General features: G+C 38.1%; 1 protein-coding gene across 8 annotated transcripts in view; it reads left to right on the top strand.

Annotated features, from left to right (window-relative positions):
• The window catches only part of LOC146464380 (rho guanine nucleotide exchange factor 28-like), a 41,275-nt gene extending 15,322 nt beyond the window's left edge, over positions 1 to 25,953 (top strand). For 2 of the 8 annotated variants that reach the window (XM_085129799.1, XM_085129795.1), the window contains exons 13-47: positions 588 to 671; positions 2,019 to 2,096; positions 3,134 to 3,190; positions 3,368 to 3,407; positions 3,777 to 3,848; positions 4,429 to 4,504; positions 4,854 to 4,972; positions 5,519 to 5,628; positions 6,294 to 6,347; positions 7,362 to 7,414; positions 8,128 to 8,141; positions 8,528 to 8,596; positions 8,762 to 8,813; positions 9,669 to 9,721; positions 10,258 to 10,351; positions 11,025 to 11,104; positions 11,214 to 11,297; positions 11,903 to 11,944; positions 12,332 to 12,449; positions 12,708 to 12,757; positions 13,172 to 13,222; positions 13,760 to 13,834; positions 14,998 to 15,079; positions 15,443 to 15,528; positions 17,537 to 17,673; positions 18,195 to 18,244; positions 19,033 to 19,110; positions 19,639 to 19,700; positions 19,880 to 19,912; positions 20,029 to 20,072; positions 22,076 to 22,458; positions 23,257 to 23,330; positions 23,668 to 23,693; positions 24,339 to 24,577; positions 25,437 to 25,953. In XM_085129799.1, the coding sequence (XP_084985925.1) occupies positions 588 to 671; positions 2,019 to 2,096; positions 3,134 to 3,190; positions 3,368 to 3,407; positions 3,777 to 3,848; positions 4,429 to 4,504; positions 4,854 to 4,972; positions 5,519 to 5,628; positions 6,294 to 6,347; positions 7,362 to 7,414; positions 8,128 to 8,141; positions 8,528 to 8,596; positions 8,762 to 8,813; positions 9,669 to 9,721; positions 10,258 to 10,351; positions 11,025 to 11,104; positions 11,214 to 11,297; positions 11,903 to 11,944; positions 12,332 to 12,449; positions 12,708 to 12,757; positions 13,172 to 13,222; positions 13,760 to 13,834; positions 14,998 to 15,079; positions 15,443 to 15,528; positions 17,537 to 17,673; positions 18,195 to 18,244; positions 19,033 to 19,110; positions 19,639 to 19,700; positions 19,880 to 19,912; positions 20,029 to 20,072; positions 22,076 to 22,458; positions 23,257 to 23,330; positions 23,668 to 23,693; positions 24,339 to 24,573 (2,815 nt within the window). In that variant the 3' untranslated portion in view covers positions 24,574 to 24,577; positions 25,437 to 25,953. Of the gene's footprint in view, positions 1 to 587; positions 672 to 2,018; positions 2,097 to 3,133; positions 3,191 to 3,367; positions 3,408 to 3,776; positions 3,849 to 4,428; positions 4,505 to 4,853; positions 4,973 to 5,518; positions 5,629 to 6,293; positions 6,348 to 7,361; positions 7,436 to 8,127; positions 8,142 to 8,527; positions 8,597 to 8,761; positions 8,814 to 9,668; positions 9,722 to 10,257; positions 10,352 to 11,024; positions 11,105 to 11,213; positions 11,298 to 11,902; positions 11,945 to 12,331; positions 12,450 to 12,707; positions 12,758 to 13,171; positions 13,223 to 13,759; positions 13,835 to 14,997; positions 15,080 to 15,442; positions 15,529 to 17,536; positions 17,674 to 18,194; positions 18,245 to 19,032; positions 19,111 to 19,638; positions 19,701 to 19,879; positions 19,913 to 20,028; positions 20,073 to 22,075; positions 22,459 to 23,256; positions 23,331 to 23,667; positions 23,694 to 24,338; positions 24,578 to 25,436 lie in introns of all 8 variants that reach the window. The other 6 variants (XM_085129797.1, XM_085129798.1, XM_085129800.1 and 3 more) reach the window with 6 other exon arrangements.
• Positions 25,954 to 26,924: the final 971 nt, after the last annotated feature.

The raw sequence follows: 26,924 nt of genomic DNA, 5'->3' as shown, positions 1-26,924 counted from the left end.
CCTGTTCAGTATACAGTTAATTTTGTGAAGTTCAAGAAGATATCCATAACCTCAAGTTGGAAATTCCAATTAAGTGTCATGCTCTCCTATGACTTTTTTGACTTTGAGACACTTCCAATCCCTCCATCGTGCAGGGGGGTTATGGTGTTGGGGGGGGGGGGGGGGTAATACTTAGGGCCTAGTGCATCTCATCCAGTAGACAGAAAACAAAGTATTTGCTGGCACTGATTAGCCTATTGGGGTTGTAATTTGTTTGTCCAGAAAATTTGCCTCCAAACTAATAATTAGTCTCCACTGGTAAACGTTAATGGTTCTAACGTACAAAAACTGCAGATTGTATTACGCTGTAGTTGAAGTCTTACCAGTATTAGCAGTTTAGATCACCCTGTCAATTTTTGTGAGAATTTGCTGTGATTTGAGCCTGAGAAGAGTACGGTTGTGTACCTGCTGCCTTCAATTCTTGTTTGTGCCCATATGCTAATTGCAATTGTGTAATTATGTTCTACAAGTTATCCTGTTGTTTGCTTTAATTTTACTTACAATAATTTGAATCTTATTATTTTACTAATTTAACATTTTGTGAATAGATCTCAGTTTAGCCCTGAGGTTCAGAAGAAGCATCTTACAAAGGCAGAGACCCAGATATCTTTGCTGGACTTTCTCAATGATGAGTAAGTTGCCTTAATTTTAGCATTTAATACGTACAATTTTATTAATAGCTGGAGAATTTGTTTAAACATCAACGTAACTCATCTTTGCTGATCAATTCCTTTATTCTCATGACCTGAGTGTTTGATCAAGTATTGAAATGGTAAGGGGAATTTAAATGTTTGTCACTATTAGGGTTTAAAGGGTTTAGTGCATAACTGACCTACAATGCTTAAATTGCTTTCTGTTGTTTTAGCTCAGATTCACCAGGTTTTTTGCACGTGACTTTCACCGAGCACCGAGCTTTTTAATATTGTTTTTGAACTTGTTGTTGAAGGTGTATTTAACAAATCGATGTCAGTTTTCTATGGTCTATACTCTTATAGACCATAAAATGACGTCAAAAAATGTTCAAAACTCAAGTGGTTCACTGCCAAGTTTTGGACATTTTATGAAAACTGCAGTCAATTTGTTTTTTTACAATAACATGGAAAACGTACAAGCAGAATTGGCCATTTTTTTTGGTTGAGAAAGCGCGCGCGTAACATCTGACGTCATTTTTATTGTCGATACTCTTATAGACAATAGCTACGAGCCAATCAGTGCGCGGAAATTTGGACAGTTATTGTAAAATTGTTTTTGGTTGGAGGCTTTGTTTGATTGGTAAATTTGGCAGTTCCAGAAAAATATCCATACCCACCCCATGGAAGGTCAGAAATTCCTAGGGGGGGGGGGGGGGTCAGAAAAGTCAAAATTTTAGAAGCAAAGTGTGAAGCTAAACTGGAATTTCCTGGGATACAGGGGTGCAAAACAAAAAACCTTCTGTGGAGGGAGTATGGGTATTTTCTGGAACTGGACATTGCGCATTTTATAGTTTATAACCTTAGTTGACCGTTGAACTTACTAAAACAATGATTCTACCAAAAAGTAAGTGTAAAGTCCATCATTCTATTCTGAATCCTTTTTCCAAGAAGTCATTTTAAAGCTAAGGTGCATGTCTTTTATTTGAAATAAAATCAATTAAACTCCAAACAATCTAAGTATAAATATTACAATTCTAAAGAAGTGATGCAAAGTAATAATAATTATTAATTATTGTAATAATTGTAAAATTGTTTTTTTATAGTCCTTGTTAATAAAGCCACCTTGAGGGTTGAAAATTAAGTTGAATCTGTACAAAATAATTCAATCAAAGTAAAGTATTTGTATTTCAATTATAGTAATTAATTAAACTTAAAGTTTTTAAAATAAACAAATGATTGAATGGGGTTTGACTATTTTTCACTTGTAATACTATTTTAAATTCAGAAAATATACTAATTAAAAAATAACCAGTGCATTGTTTTGTTTGCTATTAATATTCTGTGCAGTAAAAAAAGACATCAACTGCACATAAATTCTAAAGCAGCAAAGAAGTGGTATTCCTTACATGCTCTAGGCACTATAAGGTAACGTATAACCTTAAGTTTGAGTAACTTGTAACTTAAAATGATCCTAAAAATGTTTTAGAAGAACGTTTTCTAATAGAGATAAACAGTGTCCACAATTAGCAGTGATGCTAAACACCCAGACACTTAAATAAAGTATTCATTCATTTGTTCGTTTGTTCGTCCGTCCGTCCGTCCGTCCCTCCGTCCCTCCATCCATTCATTCATTCATTCATTTATTGTTATTGTCTGTTTTTTTTATTCAGCCCTTCTGTCTCTCCCCTTGACCAACTAACAAAAGCTTTTATGGGGATGGATTAAGTGCCTGCCACATCCTAAAAGCACTCATAAAATTTAACATTTCAACCTCTGAAGATCTGAAATCTGGAGATATTTTCTTTTGTGTCACCCTCCCCACCCTCCATCATCAACCACTCCTCTCCCAAATGCCCAAATGGACCCACCCCCTCCCCCTAAACATTGGCCTAAATGGACAACCCCTCCTCCAACAAACATTGTATGTACTTTCTTGGAGGAGGGTTGGGCTTTTTATGGCCATTATTATTATTATTATTATTATTATTATTATTATTATTATTATTATTATTATTATTATTATTATTATTATTATTATTATTATTATTATTATTATTATTATTAACTTTTTGGCAGGGGGTGGGTCAATTTGTGATATGTTTTTTCTGTTCGGGGGAAGGGGAAAGGAGAGGATTGATGATTGTTGGGGGGGAAGAAGATTTGGTACAAAAGAAGATTTGGTACAAAACCTTTCTTGTATCTCAGTGTTCATTGGCTGTTAAGGAAATAATACTGGCTTATTTTTTCTCATGCAGTAAAATGATAAACTGAGACTGTACATTAAAAAATCAGTTGTGTACATCATCATCTTTGTTGTTACAGTATGAAAAAAAAAATGGTTAAACACTTTCAATGGTTTAATAATTTTCTTAGCTGGTCAATGAATGAGAGCACAAACCAGAGAAAATTTTCTGACACAAACAGAAAGTTTATTAAAACTGTGCAACTGTGCTTCCCCACAGGGAAGCTCAGGACAAATCTCAAAGCAGATTGTCACTGGAGGAGTTTCTGGGTGAAAAGTGAGTCATTTATTTAATAAGTGGATCAATTATTATACTTGATGGCGGATGTTGTAAAAGGCCCAATTCACGATCAGCCAATCTTTCTTTATATTAAAATTCAGTTTGATAATTAACTAAGAAAAAGGGGATGTTGACCTTTTATAATGTTTCATTGCTTGTGTTGTTTTATTGTAGTGGCCCAGAGAGTGCTGACGATTCAGAAGAAACAGAGAAGGTGGGAAAAGGATTTATTTAATTATTTTCTTGTTCAAACTGCACTAAGTGTACAATTTCTTCAGTTATTATTTTGGTGTAAACATTTGTGAAATAGTGGAAAAATGAGAGATAAAGTCGTTGCTTGTAGTATATTGTGGAGGGTTTCATGACCAGTGCTGTTGCTTTACAGGACCTGGCATCAGTTGGTCCCAAATAATTTGACATGGAAGTGGGGGGGGGGGGGGGGGGGGATCTTTTCGCACCAGTAGAATAACATTTCAGATCTTGAGTTAAATTTTTAAGTTCTGGAATGTTTGGACTGTTGTCATTTTTGTTCTTGTTCGTATCCCCCAGTTTAATTATTAATCAGTCTTGTGATTTATTTTAGGAAAAACATGAAGCTGGTGGAAAGGGTCTTCGCCGATTTAGCATGTTGTTTGGAAACAAGTCATCATCCAAGGTCTGTATGCAAGGCTACATGGAAAGGAAGGATAGGATAGATAGCTTTATTAAAAAATCCATTGCAGCCCAGAGGCTGGATTACGGACTGTACAATATATAAGACTAAATAAAAAACGAGCAAGGATAAACAAAAAGGTATTATAAATAATTAAATAACAGTATAAGTGAAAAAAAAAAAATACAATAAAAAAGATAGCCGCGGATGGGTGGAGATAATTTCCAGCATCTTGAGGGTCAAATAGCAGATTATCGTAATTATTTTGCCCCTGGTAAAGACTCCACAATTGCCAGGAGCTGTTGTAAAGAACTGATCAAAATGAAGATTTAGATGGATCCTTGTCCTGTTATTTTAAGCTTTTGTGTAACAACAGCAACAACAACAACAACAACAACAACAACAACAACAACAATAACAACAACAACAACAACAACATTGACTTTATTTTTACAAAACTGAAAAAAGGCCTTTGTGTATACTTTTTAATGACAATAAATTATCAACAAAGATCCATTGTGGTTAATATGACAAATTTTGTTACAGTGCAGTCAGTACTCATTTGCATTTGTTTGCATTTTAGCAGCCCAAGAGGGAACTTCCGAAGCTTCAGAAGGGAAATTCATCTAGAAATAGTGTACGAAAAGACAAGTCCTTTGGTAAGTTCAGTTGAGGATCTGTACCTACAAGCAAGGGCAATTTATTCCAGGAGAATTATTCAATTTCATATTTTCCATTAAAGATTATATTGCCAACTGAACATTATTTTTCAGTCAAATGATTTTCAGAAAATTGTTTGGCAATCATCTGAACACAGTAAGTGAAGAAGATGCATTGTACCTTGCTTACAATGATGAAGTAGCAAGAGAATTAGAGATTTCCCATTGAATTAATCAATGAGGAAAGTGCTGATTGATATTGATGGTCACAACTGCAGATTTCAATATTACACTCTCTAAAGTTGATTCAGAAATGTGATAAGCTTAAATTGTGAATTACTTCTTATAGCGATGCGTAACAAAGATGGTGATGACAGTAAGAAGGATCCTGTGGAAATTACTGCAAAAACTGCACTTGGACGGAGAGCCTCAGGAGTTCCAACCAAATCTTTGAAACCTGGTGAATCGGTATGGAACACCTCCCTTATTTAGAGTAGAATAGAGTGGGGGCGGGGGGGGGGGGGGGGGGGAATGGGTGGCTCCTACTTCTAAGTGATGTGGGTGATGGTTAAAATGTTTAATGGAACTTGCATAACTCAAGTTTATTTCACCCCTAAGGAGTTTCAATCATGGTAGGCAAGATACTTGTCTTGGCAGATTTGTTTCCAAGATTATATCCTAATTATTTAACCTCACTAATTGAGAGATCAAAATATTGCATGGTAATGAAATGAATTATCACATTTTAGCTTTGCAAAATTACTGATAGAGAAAGATCCCCACCAAAAGACAATACTGCTCAATGAGCTTTAAATGCCATACTTTAAGGCCGCCATCCTTGGGGTTATTTAAGTTAATGCTACCATGAAGATACATTATACTGCACAACAGTTTTACAGGTCACTACACCTTTGGATTTCATCCACACAAAACAAGGCTTGACTTGATTAGATTTACATTTGCTTGATTAACAATGCTCAAAGCACTGAGGTTTTGATGTTGGTTTTGTCTTAGATCCCTGTGCTTCCTAATCCGAGTTTGTTAACAAGAGGTGGAAGAGGTACAAATCTGACTTCAAGAGCTAGTCTACATGCCAAGCCTTCTTCTCCTCTGCCATTTAGAAGGTAACCATGAAAACAAGACAGAAAATGCTGGTGATGAATGATCATCCAATAGCTTTTCTTCTTTTGTTTTAACTTTGAGTTAAGTTTCCACATTAAGACACAACTTGACCATTTTCATGACCTCTCTTAATTCAATAGAAAGTGCTAATTGATAACAGTTGCTCATAGTCATATTAGAAAATGTTTATAGCTTAGTAATATTATAAAGGGGATGTTCTTGTTCATTTAAGGTCTCAAAATAATTTTGATATAATAATAATTATTCTTACAAATGTTACTTAAAAGAAACTGTTTATGTGCTTATGGTTCACAACGATTTAAACATATGCAATTATTGTAAAAAAGAAAAACCTTTTATGCCTTCTCTTTTATGTGTTATAGTAGCTGTAGCTACAGTTTTATTATTACAGGATTATTTGTATTGAAAGTCGGCAGTCTAGATTTTCAGGGCAGAGTTGATAATAAAGTGTACTGATCTAAGTTACTTTATTGATACTCTAAAGGCATTTGGCTCCAGTACAAGTGATAGTTTTGGAAAGTGTACTAAAATGAACCATTCATGATTGACATGAAACAATTAAAAATTTGGGGAGTGTTCACTGAGAAATTTGTTAAGACTGAACTTTACGACTAATACTAATCAACTTTGGTTGTGATTTATAAAGCAGGAGTTTCACAATGGATGAGGAAAACAAAGAAAAGGGAAAAGACAAAATTGAGTAAGTAAATTATGGACAAGTTTTCTAAGATTTGAGCTGGTTGGGAACTTTATTTGATTTAACAGAAAATAAAGTTTAGAATTTATAATTTTTATGTAGTTGCTTGCTAGAGTGTAATGCTAGTTTAAGGAGAAAACCGGTATTTATTTCTATGGTGAGGTTACAATGCAACTGAGAAAACTGTGGATACTTGAATTATTCCTGGAATGTCTATTGTGTTTGGAAAGAAAATCAGTCAGATATGAGATAAATAAACCACAAGCTGTAATGGTAATTAATTTAATAATAATGTTCTGTGGTTTTTCTTGTGGTTTGACTGGTCACTGAACCATAGACTTTCAAGACGTTTGTTTTTAATTCTTGTTCTTTTTCTGTTTTCAATTGGGACCATCCACTAGGCTAGCCCCTGCTATTTCAATGATTCTAACTCACTCCCTATGTAGACGTTGTTAACATTCTTTATTCCTTATTAATTTAATAATGTATTTATTTGGACATACATCATTCTATACATACATGCATCGGACTCTAAAGGACAACAAGACATTCTCGCCGCTGCAGCTGCCTACAATAACAAAGCAAAGCGATGTAACCTCTGTTTAGCAGAAAATTTTTACCTAATTCAAGCCGACAAGACAACACTTATAAACAAGAGATCTGAACTCATTTCTAAATGCTGCCATTGGAACAAATACTATTTAGTGAACCTTAAAGCAGATCCTTCATGAACTCAATAACTCATAAATGCTAATTGTGAACACAATAAACCTACACAACGCTGTTATAATTATCATAAACATCTTGTACATATAAAAATAAAACTTATATTTTCATTGCAATAAGGCCTGTCTGATGATCCCCTCAGGGCGTCAAACTCAGAGTTACAGCGATCTTATGTATCGTCTTTGATTTCTCTGTATGCAATAATGTATTTATTTGTATATATTTATTTCTAATCTGGACCCTCTGTAAAGTTGAGTTGAGTTAAATAAATTATGATTATGTGATTATCAGGTCTGCTGTGTCACCTAATGTGTCTGGAGATGATGAAGATGATGACGAAGGAGGTGGGTATTTTTTTCATGATTGTTTATATTTTCTTTTAATGGCACAGGTAAGGGCAGATGGCAAAGGCTGTGCATATTGCATATTCACATGGGTATTGGGTGTTACAGTCAACCCTCTTTATTGCGGCACCCTCGGTACGGCGAGTTAGTGTCCTCAATAGTGAGAGTCGTTGATAACAAGAATTTATTTCAGTCAAACGTCCGTAATTATTTTTGCTGGGGATTTAGCTGCTGTATTATCAGGGTGTCTGTAAGGGGAGAGTTGGCTGTAAATGGAAATTAGGTCAACCGTCAGAATCATATTAGATATCGAGAAGGACTACGGAAAACAACTAAAGGACAGAGGTGTTAACACCTGAACGGTATACAACGGGAACTACAGCTGACAGACTAAAGACACATAAACAATAGGCAATGAATTCACTAACAGGAAAGATGATGATTAAGGGTGATAATAATATTGTTCAATGCAGAGACAGACTTGTGGACTTACAGAGATGTCCTTGTAGGCTCTTCTTGTTAGTTAGAATAATCCAAGATGTAGATGTGTTAAGGTGATGCGTTAAGTTAACCTGTTTATCTGACAGCGAGGTTCAATCAGCTATGTACCCCACCCCATTTCTAGTTTATAAGAATAAGTACTGTTGCATTTTCAATTTATTTTATCTCAACCTTGTTAACCTTTTTTTAAATATTTTTCCCTTCTGTTCCAGAAATTGGTCTTGAGGTAAGTTGTCTGCCTTAGTTTATAATTTTTCAGCTTTCAGGTTATGCTCGAGCCTGTTCCAGACTTTCAGATAGTTGTGTTGCAAACGGCTAAAATCAGAAAAGGAATGGGGAAATAAAAATTGTGGAAACTAACGAGAAAAGTCGTTGCTATCTGATTTTGTTTGCTGTCCTAACCTTGAACAGGCTAATTATGCACTCACTACTCTGAATTGCCTTTTGTGCTTGAACAGAAATCTATCTAGTATAATGTCAAAACAACAACAACAAAAACAAACAAACAAAAAAAGCTGGCCTCTTGTTGATCACCCTATACCAGACAGGTTTTATGATTTCTAATTTTTGCTTTTATTAATATTTTTATTTATCTTGTCTTTATTTTCTCAGTGCCAAGGTGACCCTGAACTTGAAATCAAAGATGAACCTGAGGCTTGGAGTCTCACAGTTGACAAGAAGGTGAGCACCAATAATTTGTGGTTTGCTTTTCTTGTTGTTGATTTTTTGAATTTCTCCTTCTCGCTGGAGTTGTTTATGGAGCTGTTGGTGTTACTTTCTGCGAGGCAACAATGTAGTGATGCACAGTTACAGAAAAATGATTTTTACTTTTTCCATCAATTTTAGACTCTTAAAAGGATGACAGCCAAAGATATCAAGAGGCAAGATGTTATTCATGGTAAGACTAATTTTAAAACTAAATGTGATCTCTGTTTTAACACTTTAAAGTGTGCACATGTTGATTTCTCCCAAGGTCATTGCATTTATGAACTTTTTTTGTGTTTACCTGCTTAAGGAAAACTAAGAAATATACTTGGAAAAGTATGGTTGTCATCAGTTCGTTTTCCTGCTTGAAAAAAGAGCCAGCCCTTCCCGGTAATTGCATTCGGTTAATTCTTCTCACAAACGTGTTGTAGAACACTTTATGGCCAATTGGAAGGGTTAACCTGTATTGAACAGGCAGTAAGCCATTCCTTGAACTTGACTGTACAATACAGGTTTGAGACTGTAGAATTCTAAGATGGTGGTAATAGACTGCATTCGTATTCTCCGTAACGTAGTGGGGGAAACCTTTCACTTGCAAATGTTTAGTAAATAAAAAAACGAACAGTCAATTCGAGGGAAACTGTGAGACAAAACAGCCAGTGATGGCCACGGAGTGATTGCAGCCAAATAAATGCAAGCTAACCAGTTTACTAGATTTTATTAAGCTGTGATTGGACTGCAACAAATAAGAGCTTGGCTGTTAAGGTCTTTCCTTGTTTTTCTCTTCGCAAAAAAATCTAGCGACTGGTATCAAATCAGACGACTGTAAATCGTGTGATAACCGCCATCCGATTTTGTAGCACATGACGTGTTTTGGCCAATGAGAACGCGCGGAAATTAATTGGTGGGCCATAATTTTGAATACAGTCTCCTACAAAAGCCTTCATTGCAAGCTAGATCCAATTTAATACCGAGAATATGATTAACTATTAAGGAAATGTTTATGCAGTGGGGTTTATACTAATTTTAGCTTGTTCCTTTTTTTCAGAGCTGATTCAAACAGAAGTCCATCATGTGCGGACTCTAAAAGTTATGCATAAGGTTCGTGTCTGAAGTCTTAAGAAACAACACTCTGGAAGTTGGCTACCTCTTCATACCTTGTGAAAATGTCCTTGTTATTCCAAGTTTCGATATGCTTGTAAATCACCCTTGTAATGACGTCTTGGTAGTCTTGGGGAAGATGTAATCAAGGCTTTCTTGGAATAATTATTATTTCAAGAAAGCCTTGATTACATCTTCCCTAAGACTACCAAGACCTCATTACAAGGGTGATTTACAAGCATATTGAAACATGGAATAACAAGTGTGACAAATGACAAATAAATAAATTATTTAGTTATCTAGTCTTAATTTATCTGACAGACTCACTTTCATGAGAGAGAGGTTAATGGGAAACGAAACTTTATTGTTTAATTTGATAATTTGATCTGTTTTCGCTGTTCTTGTATATAAGATTGTCACCCTTAAATTGTTATTTTATATAATTTATCTTCTATGTATAATCACCTGATTATTACCACCTGAGTACTTGCTTATGAAAACGGCTAGTTCATACTGATTTATTTTTCTTTATGTAGATATTTTACAAGGGAATGTTGAACAGTCTGAGTATGGCGCAGGAAACCGTAGATCAGATGTTACCGAGGCTGGATGACCTGCTTGAAATAAATGGTGAGACGTCAGTTATTATAACAGAAGAAAAACTTGTTGTAGGTTTTTTAAAAACTTATCTTGTAGGCAAACGGAAAGGTATGGTAATGCTGTGCTGTACAGTGTTGTTTTAGCAAGTGTCCAAGCTGCTGGGTAAGACCTTAAAACTGGTCGTGTAAATCAATCAATCAATCAATCAATCAATCAATCGATCGATCGATCGATCGATCGATCGATCAATCAATTAATCAATCATCCAATTATCAGTCAGTCAGTCAGTCAGTCAGGTAGGCAGTCAGTCAGTCAATCAATCAATCAATCAATCAATCAATCGGTCGGTCGGACGGTCGGTCTGTCTGTCAGTCAGTCAGTCAATCAGTTGGTCAAGTTTTATTCACTAAGAAAATGTAAACATACATGTAGTTTGTATAAAACTATACTCGCCTGTTAAACAGATCGTTGCAAAGACAGATGGCAGAACTGGTAAGAATTTCCGTTATATATGGGCGGTTTCGTCAGTAAAACCTATCAAAACCATGACGTAACTTGTCATATTGCGGTTATCTGTTATACTGACAGTTCAGACTGTCCCAATGCTTTCTTTAGAAATTAGAAAGGTTCGGCTGTTGCTATGTAAATCATATCATTTTGTGCCAAAACTTTTGACTGATTTGTATCATCTTCGTCATTATAGGCGACTTCCTGAATCGCTTGAAAGCAAGTGAGGGAGAAGACACTATAGTGAGCAGCGTCGGAGATGTGTTGGAACAACAGGTTAGAGATGAACAACTTTGACAAAGATTTATTTCAAGTCCTTGTGGTTAAAATGAAGAAGTAATGATCGGAGATTGGTTAAATCTTTTTCTTTGTCATTCCATTTCAGTTCAGTGGAGAGAACAGTGATAACATGAAGAGTGCTTATGGGGAATTCTGTAGTAAACACATGGAAAGTGTTGAGTTGTACAAGGTAAGAAACATGATCGAACCACGCGACACACTCTACCTCGCGATATGCAGGATACCCCTCTCTCACGCCCTATTCAATGTTTTTTTTTCCCACCACCGAAATCGAGCATATTGATGATAATGAATGGTCAGACAGTCGGTGAACGGGAGCTTTACTATCCCCAAGAAAACAAAGGTCTACTACTCGTATTCTAGATTGATATCCCCGAGACCCATGACAGATTGAATACAGTTACAATCCTCTCCCAGGCGGAGGGCAAGGAGGAGGGATTGCGGATTTTGGTGGTCGGAGTGTGAGGCTCGCTTATTTAATTAAGCACTTGCTATTTTCAGACCAAAAAATGCGATTTTTGCTGCCCAGAATAAGACCGGGCCCTTACAAATTTACCTCTATTACAGTCAAAATAAAAAGCCTGCTCCTTATTTCGGTCTATGCTGGCAAAATTTGCTTCAATTTAAAACAAAAGGTTTCAAATAATTGGGCGGCATATAGCTATTCAGTTTAAAAACGACAGCCTTGCCCTCCAACTTTCTTTGTTACACTGGTTTTATTTCACCGTGGGTAGTGTCTGGTGGTAAACGAATTCTTCAATTTTTCTTGCACAGAAATTATTGCAAAAAGATAAGAAGTTTGCAGACTTCATTAAGGTAAGTATCAATCCACAGAACTAACTTGTTTGCTGTTTTGTAGTTTAAAGAAAAAGACGCTCTCGATTTTTACGGGATGAGAATTACCGGTAATTTAAACGCAGATTAAATTTCCAAAGAAATATCTTATTGGGGGACTTCACGAAAAGACTCAACTAGTTAAAATCACTTTGTGCAACACAATAAAGATTAACACCAGGAAGTCGTGATCAAGAAGAAGTTTCATTAGGTATAATAAACTTGGTAAGAATTCATCCACATCCTCAAACACATGTTAGATGTTATTCCAGGAAAGTGTGCTTGCTTTCATCGCAATTTCAACGCGATTTCACACTTTTTCAGTGAAGGTGAGTGTTCACTTGTTCCTTTCTTGCTTGCTTCAAACAGAAATGTAGCTTGAACAAGTACTGCCGGCGACTGTCTATCCCAGAATGCATCACGCTCGTCACTCAGAGGCTAACCAAGTATCCTATACTCATTGAGGCAATCGTGAAAACCACTAAAGGTACGTCATCACATCCGGGGTACCGGGCTTTTCGATTTGTTGTTGGCGCATTTGTAGCCACGTTGTATGGTGATTAGAATCTCTACTCAAGGGTATACAGCTATTTGAACCTTATTTGAGGGAACTCCTGTTGGTTCATAGCATGCCATACCTTGGGAGAGGGGGGGGGGGGGGAGTGCTTATAGTTGTGGATGCTTACGGACACCTTGTTGCACCTTATGAAATGTCATGTTTGATTTTTTTTTTATTTCATTTTAGAGTCAAAACCCGATTTTGCCGCGCTCAAGAATTCGATCACTCTTGTCAGGGTAAGTGTGATAAATTGTTTGATACTGTACGCATAAAAGATGTGTCAGTTTTTCGTGAAACACAGACGAAAGGTAGAACGAACGCACAGGAGGGAATTATGGCTTGAAGGGATAAGAAGCCACGATTTTTGTGATTCCAATGCAACCGTCCAACCACTAAGCTATCAAACCATTTGGAGTGAGGCCATTTTCCAGTTTAATTGATACGCGTAATGATGTATAGGTTGTGGTTTGAATTTTTTTTTTGGTTAAAACATTTTTGAATAATTTTCTTCAGAGGCCTTCTCAGCCTCATTACTGCTAGAATTCACAGTTAGTGACATTTGCTGGATTAGTTTTCTTATTATATTTTCTGGTGCTTGGTGAGTCATCAGTCTGCGACATTAACAAGGTTTTTTTTTTTATCTTTGACAGCAAATATTACAAAGCGTGGATCAGACGATAAAGGATTATGACAAGCAAAAGGTAAGTCAACTGACGTGTGTAAATTCTTTTCTTTGGAGAAAAAAAAAGGCTTTAAATTCGGAGCCGTTTGCTTCTATCGCAGAAGCTTCATCAGCGAATTGAAGTGTAAAAACACAGCTTTTCATCTCATCTTTTGTCACGTGATCCTTTCGGATTACGTGACAAAAGGTGATTGAAGACCGCTGGTGGATCATAGCCTCAGTCTCTGTTTCCTTCTAATAAAGATCGCTTCTTTAAAGGTATGTCACTGGTGCATGGTTTGATCATTCACCGCTGGGGTATACCGGCCTTCTTGATTGGGATGTTGTTTGATGTTGTCTACCTACTCTGCCTTGCTTCGCTTACGAAAAATTGTTCAGACAGCCAACCAGTTACCTTGGTTGGCTATGACACTGAGCACAGAACTTACTGAAACTTCACAGTATGTTTAGAGGTTTTTTTTCTTCCAACATCAAATTGGCTATAATGACACTGTTTTGTCTTTCTTATCACTTTATTTCAATGACACTTACTTCTTTTGCTTGTTCTTCTCTGCAGCAAGCGCAAGACCTGAGGATGAAGTTGGATTTGAAAGTTACTGTGACGTACGGAAAGAACGGAAAGAAAGTCAAGGTACCATTAAAAATTATGTTCTAGTAGTTATTTTAATTCTCTCAAACTTACTAACGGTTTTTTTTTTATGAGGATCATATTATAATATACGTTACTAATCACATAACACTGTCTTCGAGCGGGCGTCCTAGGGACAAATAAACACTTGACCTGAGCTGACTATTTGGGCTTCGAACATGGGGACGGGTAGTCTAAGAGAAACTCTGCATCGGTAGAAACAGAGTTGATACTGTTGTTGTTTTTAATGGGCACGCTTGTTGCCCTCCCTCCAACATGCGCACCTGTACTATTAACAAAGGCATCCTGTACTGGTTCATGGAGTTACACGTCAGTAACTTTACTATCCCTGCAGTTGCTAGCAAATCGTAGCTACTTAACAATTATTCCCCGAGCGCGCGTTGGATATGAGATGATAGATAGCCAACGAGGCGCGTAGCGCCAAGTTGGCTATAATAATCTCATATCCAACAAGCGTGAGTGGAATAATTGTTTTATTAAGAACAATCAAAAAATATTGCTAGATTTTGCTGATTTCGTTTTGCAAGAACAATTACAAGAAAATTTAATGGTCTCTATTTCTAGGGCATGGTATAATGGCTCATATACCATGGCCGCTAAGCCAATCAAATTGCTCGAATTGCATTATATAATGATCAAGTTTTTAATAAAATCCGTTCGTATACCTGAGCAACTTGGATATGTCCTTTTGTGGAAATAGTCGAACAAGATGTTAAAAGCAGCTGGGCAAAGTCGTGTTCACGGACAGTCTATTTGCCCATTGCCCCGCCCTTAATGAAACCCTTGCCTCACGGATTAATAAAATAAACTCCAATCAAAGTTCACGTTAACCCAGGATTAGCTAAATCGGACTTTGAACAACTGGGCCCTGAGGATTGTAGGTCAAAAAGATCAAGCTAGGCACAGTTACCCTTTGGCCGCCCACTTTTAGGCTGGTAGTTGAAAGGTGACTAATTTTACGTCATAACGAGAACAGAAACAAACCACATTTTCTTCAAGGGTCTATTGCGCAAAATCTGTCCCTTAATGAATAGTAACTCAAAACAGTGACAACATAAATCGTCGAGTTTGCCGGATTTTCTTCAGACGTTATATGTAAAGATTATTATTATTATTAATCCGTTTAATCATGTTTTCCTCTGCAGAACATTGATTTGGCATGTAACAAAAGTAGACTGATCCATGACGGTGTACTTCTGTGGAAGACAGCCAGAGGCAAATTAAATGGTATGTATCATATTATCTGTTCTCAGTATTCAGTCGAGTGTAAGTTTGTTTGGTTTTGCTTTATTACGGTCCCTGATTGGTTAAAATAAAGTCACGCAACTTTGTGACTCACTCACACGCGTTTTCCCGCGCTTGGCGCTATCTGCTCGCTGCCATTTCCCTTCAGTCCTGATTGGTTCATTGCGTTGTTTGCGTCTCTCGTGATTGGCTAGAGTGATTTCTTTGGGTCTGATTATACGGCGCTCGATTGAAACCATTTCAGTATGAAACATTATTGCACAAACCTAGAGTTGGTGCTTTTTCTGCGCTGTGTTTATTTAGTAAGTATTGTGACCAAAGGCGGAGTGTTTATTTCCTTTGCAGAGACTCGTGTGTTGATCATGGAAGACATGTTGGTTTTCCTTCAGGAGAAAGATCAGAAGTACAGCCTGCTGTCTCTGGATCAGAAGGTGAACAGAATGTGTTTTGTATACATCGGTCACATGATCCAATTGACAACTTTATTCAACTAGCCGGCATCATTAACACCACCGGGACCAACGGCATTGCTCGTATTGTTGGGATGCCCGTGTTAAGTGGTCAAGTCAAGTCACTTTTTTCAGCTGCTACTCAATACACAGTTTGTAAACCTTTGTAATCACATAGAACAGCAAAGAGTTGATTGAGTTGGGCGATAAAAGAAACGTGGCTGTTTATTTGGTGAAAGACTATGACTGCGTCGTACGATGTTAACTCCTTCAAGTTGTTTGCAAAGCGCGTTCCACAGGAAACTTTAAGATCTCCCAGCGTTTTGCTTTTGTTTGTTTATTTATTTATTTATTTATTTATTTATTTATTTATTTATTTATTCATATATTTAACTCGTGAATGCGCGCATGCGCAATGAACGAGTTATAGCGATAGCTGACTCTCGACTTGGTCGATCAGTCGATCAGTCGATCAGTCGATCAGTCGATCAGTCGGTTTTGTCGTTAACTTTCGGGCGTGCGCAGTGAATGAGTTTTAAATTCAATTAGTGGAAAAAAACACGCGAACATTTGTTGTTCATGGCGCATCAGGAAATTCTTATTCAATATGTAGAGAATAATTTGACGATCATTTAGTGCAAGAATGGCGATTTTTCGTTCAATCTGAGCAAAGTTTCAAGTTTTTTCAGTTTTTCAGAAAGTCCGGGGTCGTAAACTCAATTAGTGAAAAAAAAAAAAACGTAAAAATTTGTTTCACGACGCGTCAGAATTCTCTCATTCATTCTGTAGAGAATAATTTGACAATCATTTTAGTGTAAGAATGGGGATTTTTCGTTGAATCTGAGCAAAGTTATAGGATTTTTTCGTTTTTTTCTACGAAGTGCGGTTTCTTTCAAGAATTAAAAATAATTTAATTTAAAAATAATTTAATTAAAAAATAATTTAATTTGTCAGTTTTCACGCGAAAGCGGAACGTGCCATTGACGTCGTAAACAAAATTATGCAAATTTCTGGTGAAATGAACACTTTTAAGATCTAGTCAGCTTTCATAGAGGTTTCAAAGGGAAAAAATGTTTCATTTTCGAAATTTACAACTGGTAATTTATGGGAAAGCAAAAGGACGCGGTCGATAAATAATTCTTATTTAGCAAGAGCTTGTCATAGTTCATTATTTTTACTTGAGGATTGCGTGGACTGAACTCCAAAGGAAAAATTTCACGCATTTATGTCGGGCATGAATCGTAATGCGATACTTTGTTGAACATATTTCCCTTTGTGAGATCGGCTTGCCCTACAGTAATTTTGTAATTTTAATTCCCAAAAAAACTTCACTTGCCCATCGGGCAAGTGATGGTTAGAATCCACTAGCCCGATCGCGAAATCCAGTAGCCGCGGACTATCACACGAATTTGCATGACGTAGCTGCACATGGCGTGCTCCTATAAACTTTGAATAAAAAAAGTACGTGATATTTTTTAATCGGCGCATCAGAATAATCGGCTTATTCAATCTGTTCAGGATAATTTGACAATCATTTTAATAGTACAAGAATGGTCATTTTTCGTTACATAATCGGGCAAAGATATAATTTCTTTTAGCTTTTGAGGAAGTTTCCGTAGCCGTCTAAATTGCAATTACTATGTGTCATCTGCATTCACGAGTTGGCTCACAGGAGCCTTTGATCTTTTGAGGTGGGGGGTTGGTGGGGGGGGGGGGGGGGGAGAGAGAGAGAGTTCGAGAAAGGAAGGTAAGGCAAAAAGGGTACAATGAATGCTTAGGGCTATGGCACGCCTGTTTTTAACAGTTGCATTTTTGCCATTGAACACCCTGACTCTGTAAACTTTGGCGAGTTTTAATTAGCGTCTCAAGTGTATTTTAGATATTCATGATACATGGCTTGATTGCTTAGTGCTCGCTTTGAGCGTTTGTGTATTTTGCTTGCCTGGGTCCATTTGCTTATCCAAGGCACATAACTCTTGTTCATGTCTAGGCCCCGGTTATCAGGCTCAAGAATTTGATGGTGCGAGAGGTTGCAACCGACCGAAAGGCCATCTTTCTTGTGAGCACCAGTCGGCAAGGACCCGAGATGTACGAGATAGTGTGTGAGTCAGCGGACGAAAAGAAACGGTGAGTCAGTAGAAACGTATAAAAAGATAGAACTGGCAAAAAATATCCAAAACTTTAGTTTACTCAAATTAAAAAAAAAAAGCAATAATTATAATAACAAAGGTAACACAGGAAAGTGCTTTTCAGTAGCTTTCATTTGAATGTTCATACTTTAGGTTTTCACCAACTGGCTAAGAGGCCAGACGATAACGCAATTCAAGTTTGCACTCTGGGACCGTCACGACCTAATACACTTAAATATTGACTGTTGGTAGCTTGGACTCCCAGTAGTCTCGTCCTGCAACTAGACACCTTTTTCGCGCAAAAGGCGTCCGTTCTTTGAGGCTAATTCTTGACTCTAAAGAATGGGACTAGCAGCAGTTTAGAAGTTCTGTAGCTCGACTTTCTTCTCTTTGCACTCGACTTCAGTAAATCTCCCGCGTTTGTATTAAGAAAAACGGATCATTTTTAGGCGTATTCAAAATCTGTTATTCTTTACATGGCTAGCGCTGGTTAAACGTACATGTGTGTTGCCTTTTTAGGTGGATGGACATAATTAAAGAAGCTTCAGCTAACGCACCCGAAGATGATAGTAAGTCATACTTATTTTAATAGTTGTTCTAGAATAGTGTTGCTAAAGGAAACCTCCACTCTGGAAATAAATTAACGTTAAATTGTTGAAAATACAATCTAATTTCAAATTTCGTTGGAAAACATGAAAAAATATTTCTGTGCTGGACAAAACAGAATTTGATTATCGCCTATTTTTCGTTTTAAATTTCCCAGGTGCCGCCATCTTGGATTTGATGACGTAATACGGTTGCTCTATTGTTTCACACAGAAGAACTTCTGTTTACTGACAATAGCGGCAACGTATGACGTCATGAAATCCAAAATGGCGGCTCCCGGGAAATTTAAAATCGAAAATAGGCGATAATCATATCTAATTTTTAGTACACTTGAATGTCACTCCTACTTTTTGTACTAAAATTTAGAATTTAGACTCCATTTCCGACAATTTACCGTCAATTTGTTGTGGGAGGGGAGGTTTCCTGAATGACGCAAAATGTTCATTAAAAAAACTCCCCAACTTCGTCTCCAGTGTCACTGGAGTCAGCTTGCAGCTATTTTGTTCCTCATGCGGCATTCTTGCGATGTTTTGTGCCCTTTACTCACAATGCTTGTTGCATGCTGTAGTCCTTATTAGTCGCATACTGACTCTTAGTCACCCACAGTGCCTTGAGCATCTCAACTGCGATGTCCGTCTAAAGTGCCTGTAATTAGGTTACGAATGAAACGGCTTAACCAGGCAACAACAATCGACCAAAAAGAATTTCAGTAAAATAAGTGGAGTGACTGATCATTTTATTCCATCCTCAGGCCCGGATGATGGTCTTATAAGGACAGCTACAGACGAGAAAAGAAAGATCATAGTCCGAAGAGCCTGTGTTTTGATTGGTTAGTATATGGCAAGACTCGACGAGATGTCTCGCGTGCAAAGTCACTTTACAGACGTGTACCGCGTGCAGGATGAGTTTTGAAGTTACCCGCACCGCGGCGTGTAGTTTGCTACGTTTCAGTATAAAACCTCACCTGGAGATTCTTAGTCCCCGGGGTAGAATGATATATTTTCCTTTGCCTGTAACGTAAAACAAAATTGTTTTTAAGTTCTGTTCGTATAACATTTATAATTTTAGGACAAACTTTTCAGAATTTTTGTTTTAGTATATACCTAAGTTAAATTGGAAACGGTGTTAGTAGGGGCTGTTTTAAGCAAATTCCTTTGGCGTGCACACAACACATGCGCAAGCGATACTCATGCGTGCACTTGCCATGCTCTGCAGACAGGCTTCACACTTCGTTTATAACTGGGTAATTCCCAAGAGTGTTGAACAAAGTATTCTCTTTCATATAAACCAAGATCTTCACTGCTCATTACGTTTTGAGTCTTTACCCAGTGACAAAGACATTTTTCCGTTGTTGTAGAACAAATGCAAAACAAAGAGCTAGACGATGTGGACCGAGGAAAGAATCTGGCTGAAATGCAGGTACGTTCTGGTGCATCATACGGTCACGCGCATGGGTTTGGGCAGGAACACAGTCACGACATCCCGCGAACACTAGTCACGTGAGGTCACGCAACGCACTTGTAGACAGTTATTTTGTAGAGCATGACCAAAGCCAATTTATTTACCTTCTTTTATTTTCTCATTATATTTACAAACAGGAACTGGTTTGTCAAATCGAAGTTCTTGAGAAGGTATGTTGTTGTTTTTCTATCAAATCGAAGTGGAGTTTTGGATGTTTATGAATGACTGCGTTTTGCAAGAATCAATTTATTGCTGCTCATTCGGATTTTGTTTCCGTCTCTTCCAGTCTAAAATGGATGGCGAAAAAAGCAGAGAGCTGTCCAAGGCTAAGTATGTTAATCATCCAATCAACTTTATTGACTAATTTTCCCTTCAGTTCCTTCTTCGGTTGCTAATCCACCCTCAGATCAATCTTAAACCCTTTCTCTCCCAGGAACTTGCAACTTCGAAACTGGTCGAAAAATCTTAACGTTCGTTTTTCAAATGCAGAGAAAGTAACAGAACCACGGAAAAAGCGTACAGTTTTTTTTGAAGGCTTTCTTTTGGTCACATTTTGAGATTTTATCCCCAGACTCAAAAGTTAGAATCACATTACATGATTCTAGGTTACAGTGTTCTACTAGCGCTGTATGTTTAACAATTGTTCCACTTACCTTAAGTGATTAAGGTTACCATGTACCTTCAGGGGTGGCTTCAGTTAAACGGATATAGCGCCTCTCAGTTACATCACAGATACCCAAAATCCTATATCAAATTAAAGCTTATAGAACTGGGTATTCAAATATTTCATTGCTTTTCCAAGAAAATAAATTCCTAGGTTTTCCGTAAAGTCGGATCTTTAAGGTCCAGGTCATCGTTCAAAAGTTCCAACTCCATGCGATTTTTATATTTTGGAAGTTTGTTTTTTTTTCTCCAGGTCAGGATCCCAAAAGCTTAAAAAACGTGTCGGGGTTTTCCTTAATTCGATTTCCTTCAAAAGTTACAAAACATTTTCAAAACTGCGAGAAAACCATGCGGAGTGAACGCACGGAAATGGCTTTCAAGGAAAGAATTTTTAGAATTATCGAATTCCCCGACACGATTTTGTTGGTTATATATTTTTCTAGCATCTGGCCAAATTTTACTGAAATCGGCCAAATCGTTGTTGACTTGTAACTCTTGGAAGTGTCCCCTGCAAGCAAAAATTAAAATTTGAGAAAACAGTGCTTGAAAAAAAATTCTCGCTACTTTAAAGTGTAGCTTGAAGCTTTTGTCTTCTTTTATGTCAGTGTCGTAATCGAACAAACGCAAGTTCTTCCACTAAATACAGGATATTCGAAGTGCGAGAACGTGAGGGGTTCAAGACTATAGAAAGACCGTTCGCGCAAATATCGCAACGGGTGGTTACACCGGCAGCAATATGCTGTCAATTAAAGTAACATTTAACTTCCGGTGGAAATCGCCTACGTCCCAATTTCTCGGCAAATACTCACTCTTTTTCGAAAATTCTTTTTTTTGTTTGTAAGAACTTACTGGGAAGTTTATTTTTATCTAAAAAAATGAAAATCCAAAAATTTTCTCTCTGAAGGTACACGGTAACTTTAAGTGGAAGGGTTGATGTATTACATAGACAAATCCTGTATCGTGGGAAGTGTGTTAAAAATCCAACCGGAACTTTAGAATAAGCATTTTCCCCTCCATGAACTTCGCACGACGTCTCTAATTGTGGGATATCATCTGACATCCTTCTAATAAGAAGGCAACCACGACGCGCGCTTGCTCATATCCAGGGGCTGTCTGTGTAATATTTAACAATTTTTCCTCTAGCGCGCGTTGGATGTGAAAGGATAGATAGGCGCGTAGCGCCGACTTGGCTATAATCATCTCATATCCAACAAGCGTGAGTGGGATAATTGTTTTATGAAAACAATCAAGAAATATTGCTAGATCTTGCTGATTTCGTTTTGCAAGAACAAACAAGACAATTGAATGGTCGCTATTTCTCGGACATGGTATAATGGGTCATACACCATGGCCGCAAAGCCAATCAAATTACTGGAATTGTATTATACAATGATCCAGCTTTTAATAGCAGGGGCTGTCTGTGTAATAATTCTTTTATTAAAACAATCAAGAAATATTGCTAGATCTTGCTGATTTCACTTTGAAAAAAAAACCAGAAGACAATTTAATGGTCGCTATTTCTCGGGCATGGTATAAATGACTCGTATGCCATGGCCGCTAAGCCAATCAAATGCCCGGAATTGCATTATCCAATGATCCGATATTCAAGGTGATTCATTGTTCAGTGTGAATATGGTTCCTTATTCTGGTGTTCTGCTGTTTGTCTTCAGGGAGTCCCTTTTGGCTGCTTTACAGCAGGTGCAATCTACAGACTCAAATGAGGAACCCGGATCAGAAGAGCCCAAAAGTGATGCCCAGGGGAGCATCCCCTCCCTGGCTGTTCCTGGGAACGGTCCTACAGGACCCAAGAGGGCCGAAACCTTCAGTGGCTTTGACAGTAAACTTAAGCCTGATAATATCAACCGAGCGAGCTCAATGCGAGTTCCTGAGAGGCCTGGCATAGGGTTCCCATCCAGGCAGCTTCCGGGTACGGTCAGCCCGGTTGTGGGAGGGAGCCCAAAGATCAAACACAAGCGGAAGACTAGTGGAAGTGGGTGGCCGTTCATGACCAAGAGTAATAGCAAAGAGGACAAAGAGCAGGGTGGAACCATAGGTACTGGGAGGGTAGGGGTGCAAAGAGGAAAAAGGATACTTCAAATTGTTGTTTATTTAGCCAGTGTGTCACACCAGCAGATCCGGGCCAAACGGTTTATGAAACCTGTGGTAAATTTGTGGGTCACAGGTGGTTTCGCTTATGTGAGGAGGAGGGGTGGGGGGGGGGGGGAGGGAAAGGCTCTACTTAGTTTGCTTAGAGTGCTGAGCAAGAATTGAGGGGAAGTGGGGTGGGGTGGTTGTCTTAATAAGGATGCTTACAGCTCCTGTAGTTGTTTAGGAGGCACCGAGACCTTGAGGTTAGGGCGTGGGACTTATAATCCTGGGCCCAGTTGTTCAAAGCCAGATTAAGCTAATCCTGGATTAACAACAACTTTGGTTCGAGTTTAATTACACAACAATAAAGATTTTTCAAAAAGATTTTTGTCCCTCAGTTTTGACGTTGACTTTTCTTTACCACTAGCTTAAAACTAGAGTTTAAAAACAATTTTAACGAGCGAGCAGAAAACCTCGGTTAACTTTCAATCGTGGATTAACGTTAATCGGTTTTCGAACAACCGGGCCCAGAGGTCCCGGGTTCAATTTCTACTCTGGCCGGTAGATGGAGTTGTTCCTCACTTAGCCCCGAGTTCAACTTAGTCGGCCACGCTTGTAAATGGTCAGCTGGTCTGCCCTACTGCAAGTTAGGAGTTTTGTTGTCTTTGAAATATTTGTTTCTGTCCTGTTTGTTTTATTATCCCTGGAAATGGTAAGTAGATATATTGCTTTGTTGTTATTTATGACTTTTTTTCTATTGCAGGCGAAGGAGCGTCAGACTCGGCCTCCTCTTCACCCAATCAAACACCTACTCCTTCGCCAGCTCCTGGACAAGAGGTTAGGTTTACTTAAGTGATGGTAATGTGCTGTTAGTAATATGTCAGCGTGCGAGTTTTGTTACATTGTAGAGTGGTTGCACGGATCACAACCGATAAACACTGGAACTAGCTTAGAGGTTTGTGGTCACATGACCACTGACCTGTTATATGATGACTATTGACAGATTCAGATTGGAAAGAAAAAAATCCTTTGAACTCCATACTTACGACGTTTGTTGTGCGCATATATTTTTGGGTTTTGTGTACAACCCGCAAAATTACGATATTTTATTCGAAACCGCAAAAAATAGGGTTATATTTTGAAATGACCAACCTTTTTGTTTATTTTTCAACAGCCTGAGGGGGCAAGTGATAGCGACAGGTAAGATGTATACAACACTCCATCATGAATGTTAGTATGATAAAGAAACATTGGAACCATTTGGGAGGTCCTGTGGAACCACGACTCCACTGAGATCTTACAGTAAAAGGAAGCCTCAGTTGTTCAAAGAGTGAAGTTTATCCAGTGTTGAACTCGTCATCCAGCGGATAAAATATACTCTAACTATAGTGTAATTTATTTCATCTGCTGGACACCGGCTTATCCAATGGATAAAGCTAACTGCTCTTTAACCCTTAAACCCCTAATTTCAAAGAAAAAATTTTCTTATCTTGACCCCATACTTTTCTTATTAAAGTACTGGGGAGAAGTTATTAAAATATCAAGAAAGACCTCAGGGGTTGAGTAAGCATTGATATTACAAGGAGAAATTTGATGCTGATCACTGTTAGGGCTTGAAGGGTTAAATAACTGTCAGAAGAGTATGACGTCGACTTTTCGGAACAAGTGCGTATGCTCACCAAAATAATACCTTGAGACGCTTGAGAGCTGTGGGAACTAGGGATTCTTGTATTCTTTTCTGAATGCCAACAATCGTGGGATAAGGAGGGCTCACAAAGTAATGCAGTTAATTCTATCATTGGCGCTTATTCTAAACGTGGTCATAAATATTTCCGTTCTTTTTAGTGCAATCAAGAGTGCTCGTTTTAGACCAGTACGAGAGCGAGGCGATATGTCACCTCCACCACAGTCTAAAGCTGACCCGCCTTATAGCAGGCTCAAATCAAGAGAAGGAATACCGCACATCACCTCACCGCGAACTCATCGCCAGGCTCGCGGGCTTCTCAAGGACGAGGGAGACAAGGAACGAGAACAAACGGACAAGAATCCAGCCGCAGCACAAGAAGTTATTTATTTCTGATTAGGTGAGTTAGGCGGGGCCGTATGTATTAAGTGTAACGTGCTTTATGATTTACTTTCGAACATTTTAAGCTTCGTTTGTGACTTTGGTTTGGACAAGGAGCCCCGTTTTTACGGGCTAAACTGTGGGGCCTGGTCGGGGCTCAAAAGTTAATGTCTTGAATAAACTTGGCCTGTTCCAGGCGTTTAGATGAAAGAAAGCAAAGGAAACATTGCGTGCGAAAGAATACGGAGAGGGTATTTCGCGAACCGTCTTCCTCTCATTCTGTACAAACTGAATAACATCTGTTCAGTGGTATCGAGTACAAAGCTCTGTGATTGGTTAGCAAACCTTGCGCCTTTTTGTTAGCCAGGGTGAATCAAAACCAAATCCAATCGTGATTCGCTCGCTCGCGTTTTCCCGCGCTTAGCACCGTTTGTAATTTGCCTCGAGTTCTGATTGGTTCATTGCGTTGTTTACGTCTGCTCTGATTGGTGAGAGTAATTTTTTTGGACATATGAAAACCGGTCTAAACCCTGACTCCGAACGCTTTCGCGTCCAGTGTGGTCTGTCTTCTTTGGAGGCGTCAATCTTGGAAGTGAGAAGTGAAAAGTTGAACTAAAGAGAACTAAATAGTTCACAGATCTGATCTTTCTTTAGAGTGGTTTTCACTAGAGAATTGTACAACCTAAACCAAAGTAATTGCTCTGGCCAATCACAACAGACGTAAACAACACAACGAACCAATCGCAAGTGACGATTGGTTTTGCTTCTCATTGGTCGATGAAGTAGCGCGAGTTTTGCCCAGGAAAGCAAAACCCAAGCAAACACGAATGGCTTTGATGAACGGGTTAAACCAATTCCTTTCTGTTTTCTCTTTGCAGGTATGCCTATAGCAAAGACATTTTTCTTTTCGCGGACGTTCTCACGAACAACACGGAGAGATGTACAAAGAAGAGTGCGATAGGAGATAAAACAATGTACTTAAATAATGTAATAATATAGATTATTTTAACCACAAAAACTAACAGACTAAGGACAATGATTGAGAAGTACTGAGTTGGTTAGATCAGTCGTAGAATTAGAATGCTATGATAGTATTGTAAAATAAAACAGGTTGCCCGCGATCGGGTCATCCTTTCAGTGTGAGCATTGCGTTTAGTTTTTTTCTGTAAAAAGGACGAGCCGGATCATAGTTTAGATCAAAAAGATATTGCGTGTAAAGACATTGCTAAAATAGATAATCGTTTTCAAATCTTTTTAGATTTCATATACTTTGCCGCGCGTGAATGAGTGAATAAATCATATTTTTGTACAATTGATCACTTGACGTCTATCGTTAGTTAATGTAGATCGTGGATCCATTACTGTTGTGATAGAAATAAAGGTGGTCTGAACAAGCTTGTAGTTTTTATTTCAAGGTGAACGACACGTATAGCGCGTCAGCGTAAACCGGTGCCGGCGCGAACTCTGTACATTTCCTTTCTTTCCTTCTTTCTTTTTCACGTATGTTTTGGTTACCCGATTTTCAGCAGTATCGTTTTACTAAAAGTAAGCATTTTGTAGACATATTTTTTTTTTGGTGTGGCAAATGTTGTGGACATTCCACAGTCAACCAGATATCGTAGTCAACCGAGTTTTCCCTATTTTGGAGAGCAAGGATGGCGCAGTGGTGAGAGCACTCGCCTCCCACCAATGTGGCCCGGGTTGTTGGTTGTTGGCTCTCGGCCCAGCTCCGAGGGTTTTTGTCCGGTTTTCTACCCTCCACAATTTGTCTCCAGAAAGCCCAATTAAGCTAATCCTGGATTAAGTGAACTTTGATTCGAGTTGAATACCTAATCAATAAATATTCTTCCAAGAGATTTTTGTCCTTCAGTATTGATTTGGACTTCTCTTTACCTTTAGCTTGACATCATCCTTTAAACCCAATTTTAAGGAACGTGATAAAGACCTTGATTAACTTCTAATCGTGGATTAGCGTTAATCGGCTTTCGAAGTTCGAAAGTTCATTAAAAATGATGCCAACGGTAAAGATAAGTCTAAGGTAAAACTTAGGGACAAAAATCTTTTGGATGAATCCTTATGGATTAGTAAATATACTCGAATCAAAGTTCACGTTAACCCAGGATTAGCTTAATCGGGCTTTGAACAACTGGGCACACTCGAGTTTAATTGCTAATCAGTAAAGATTCTTCCAAAAGATTTTTGGCCCTCAGTTTTTACTTCGACTTTTCTTTACCTTTAGCTCGAAATTAACCTTTAAAAGAGGTGAAAACCTCGATTAACTTCTAATCGTGGATTAGCCTTAATCGGCTTTCGAACAACCCCTTCCCAGAGATTTGACTCTTTAGGATCATGCATGCCGCACCAAG

Source organism: Pavona decussata, unplaced genomic scaffold, assembly GCF_977016875.1.
Source record: "Pavona decussata unplaced genomic scaffold, jaPavDecu1.1 SCAFFOLD_164, whole genome shotgun sequence".
Classification (NCBI taxonomy): domain Eukaryota; kingdom Metazoa; phylum Cnidaria; class Anthozoa; order Scleractinia; family Agariciidae; genus Pavona; species Pavona decussata.
The sequence above is the reverse complement of the archived record's forward strand: the minus strand, read 5'-3'. Positions and strand labels throughout refer to the sequence as shown.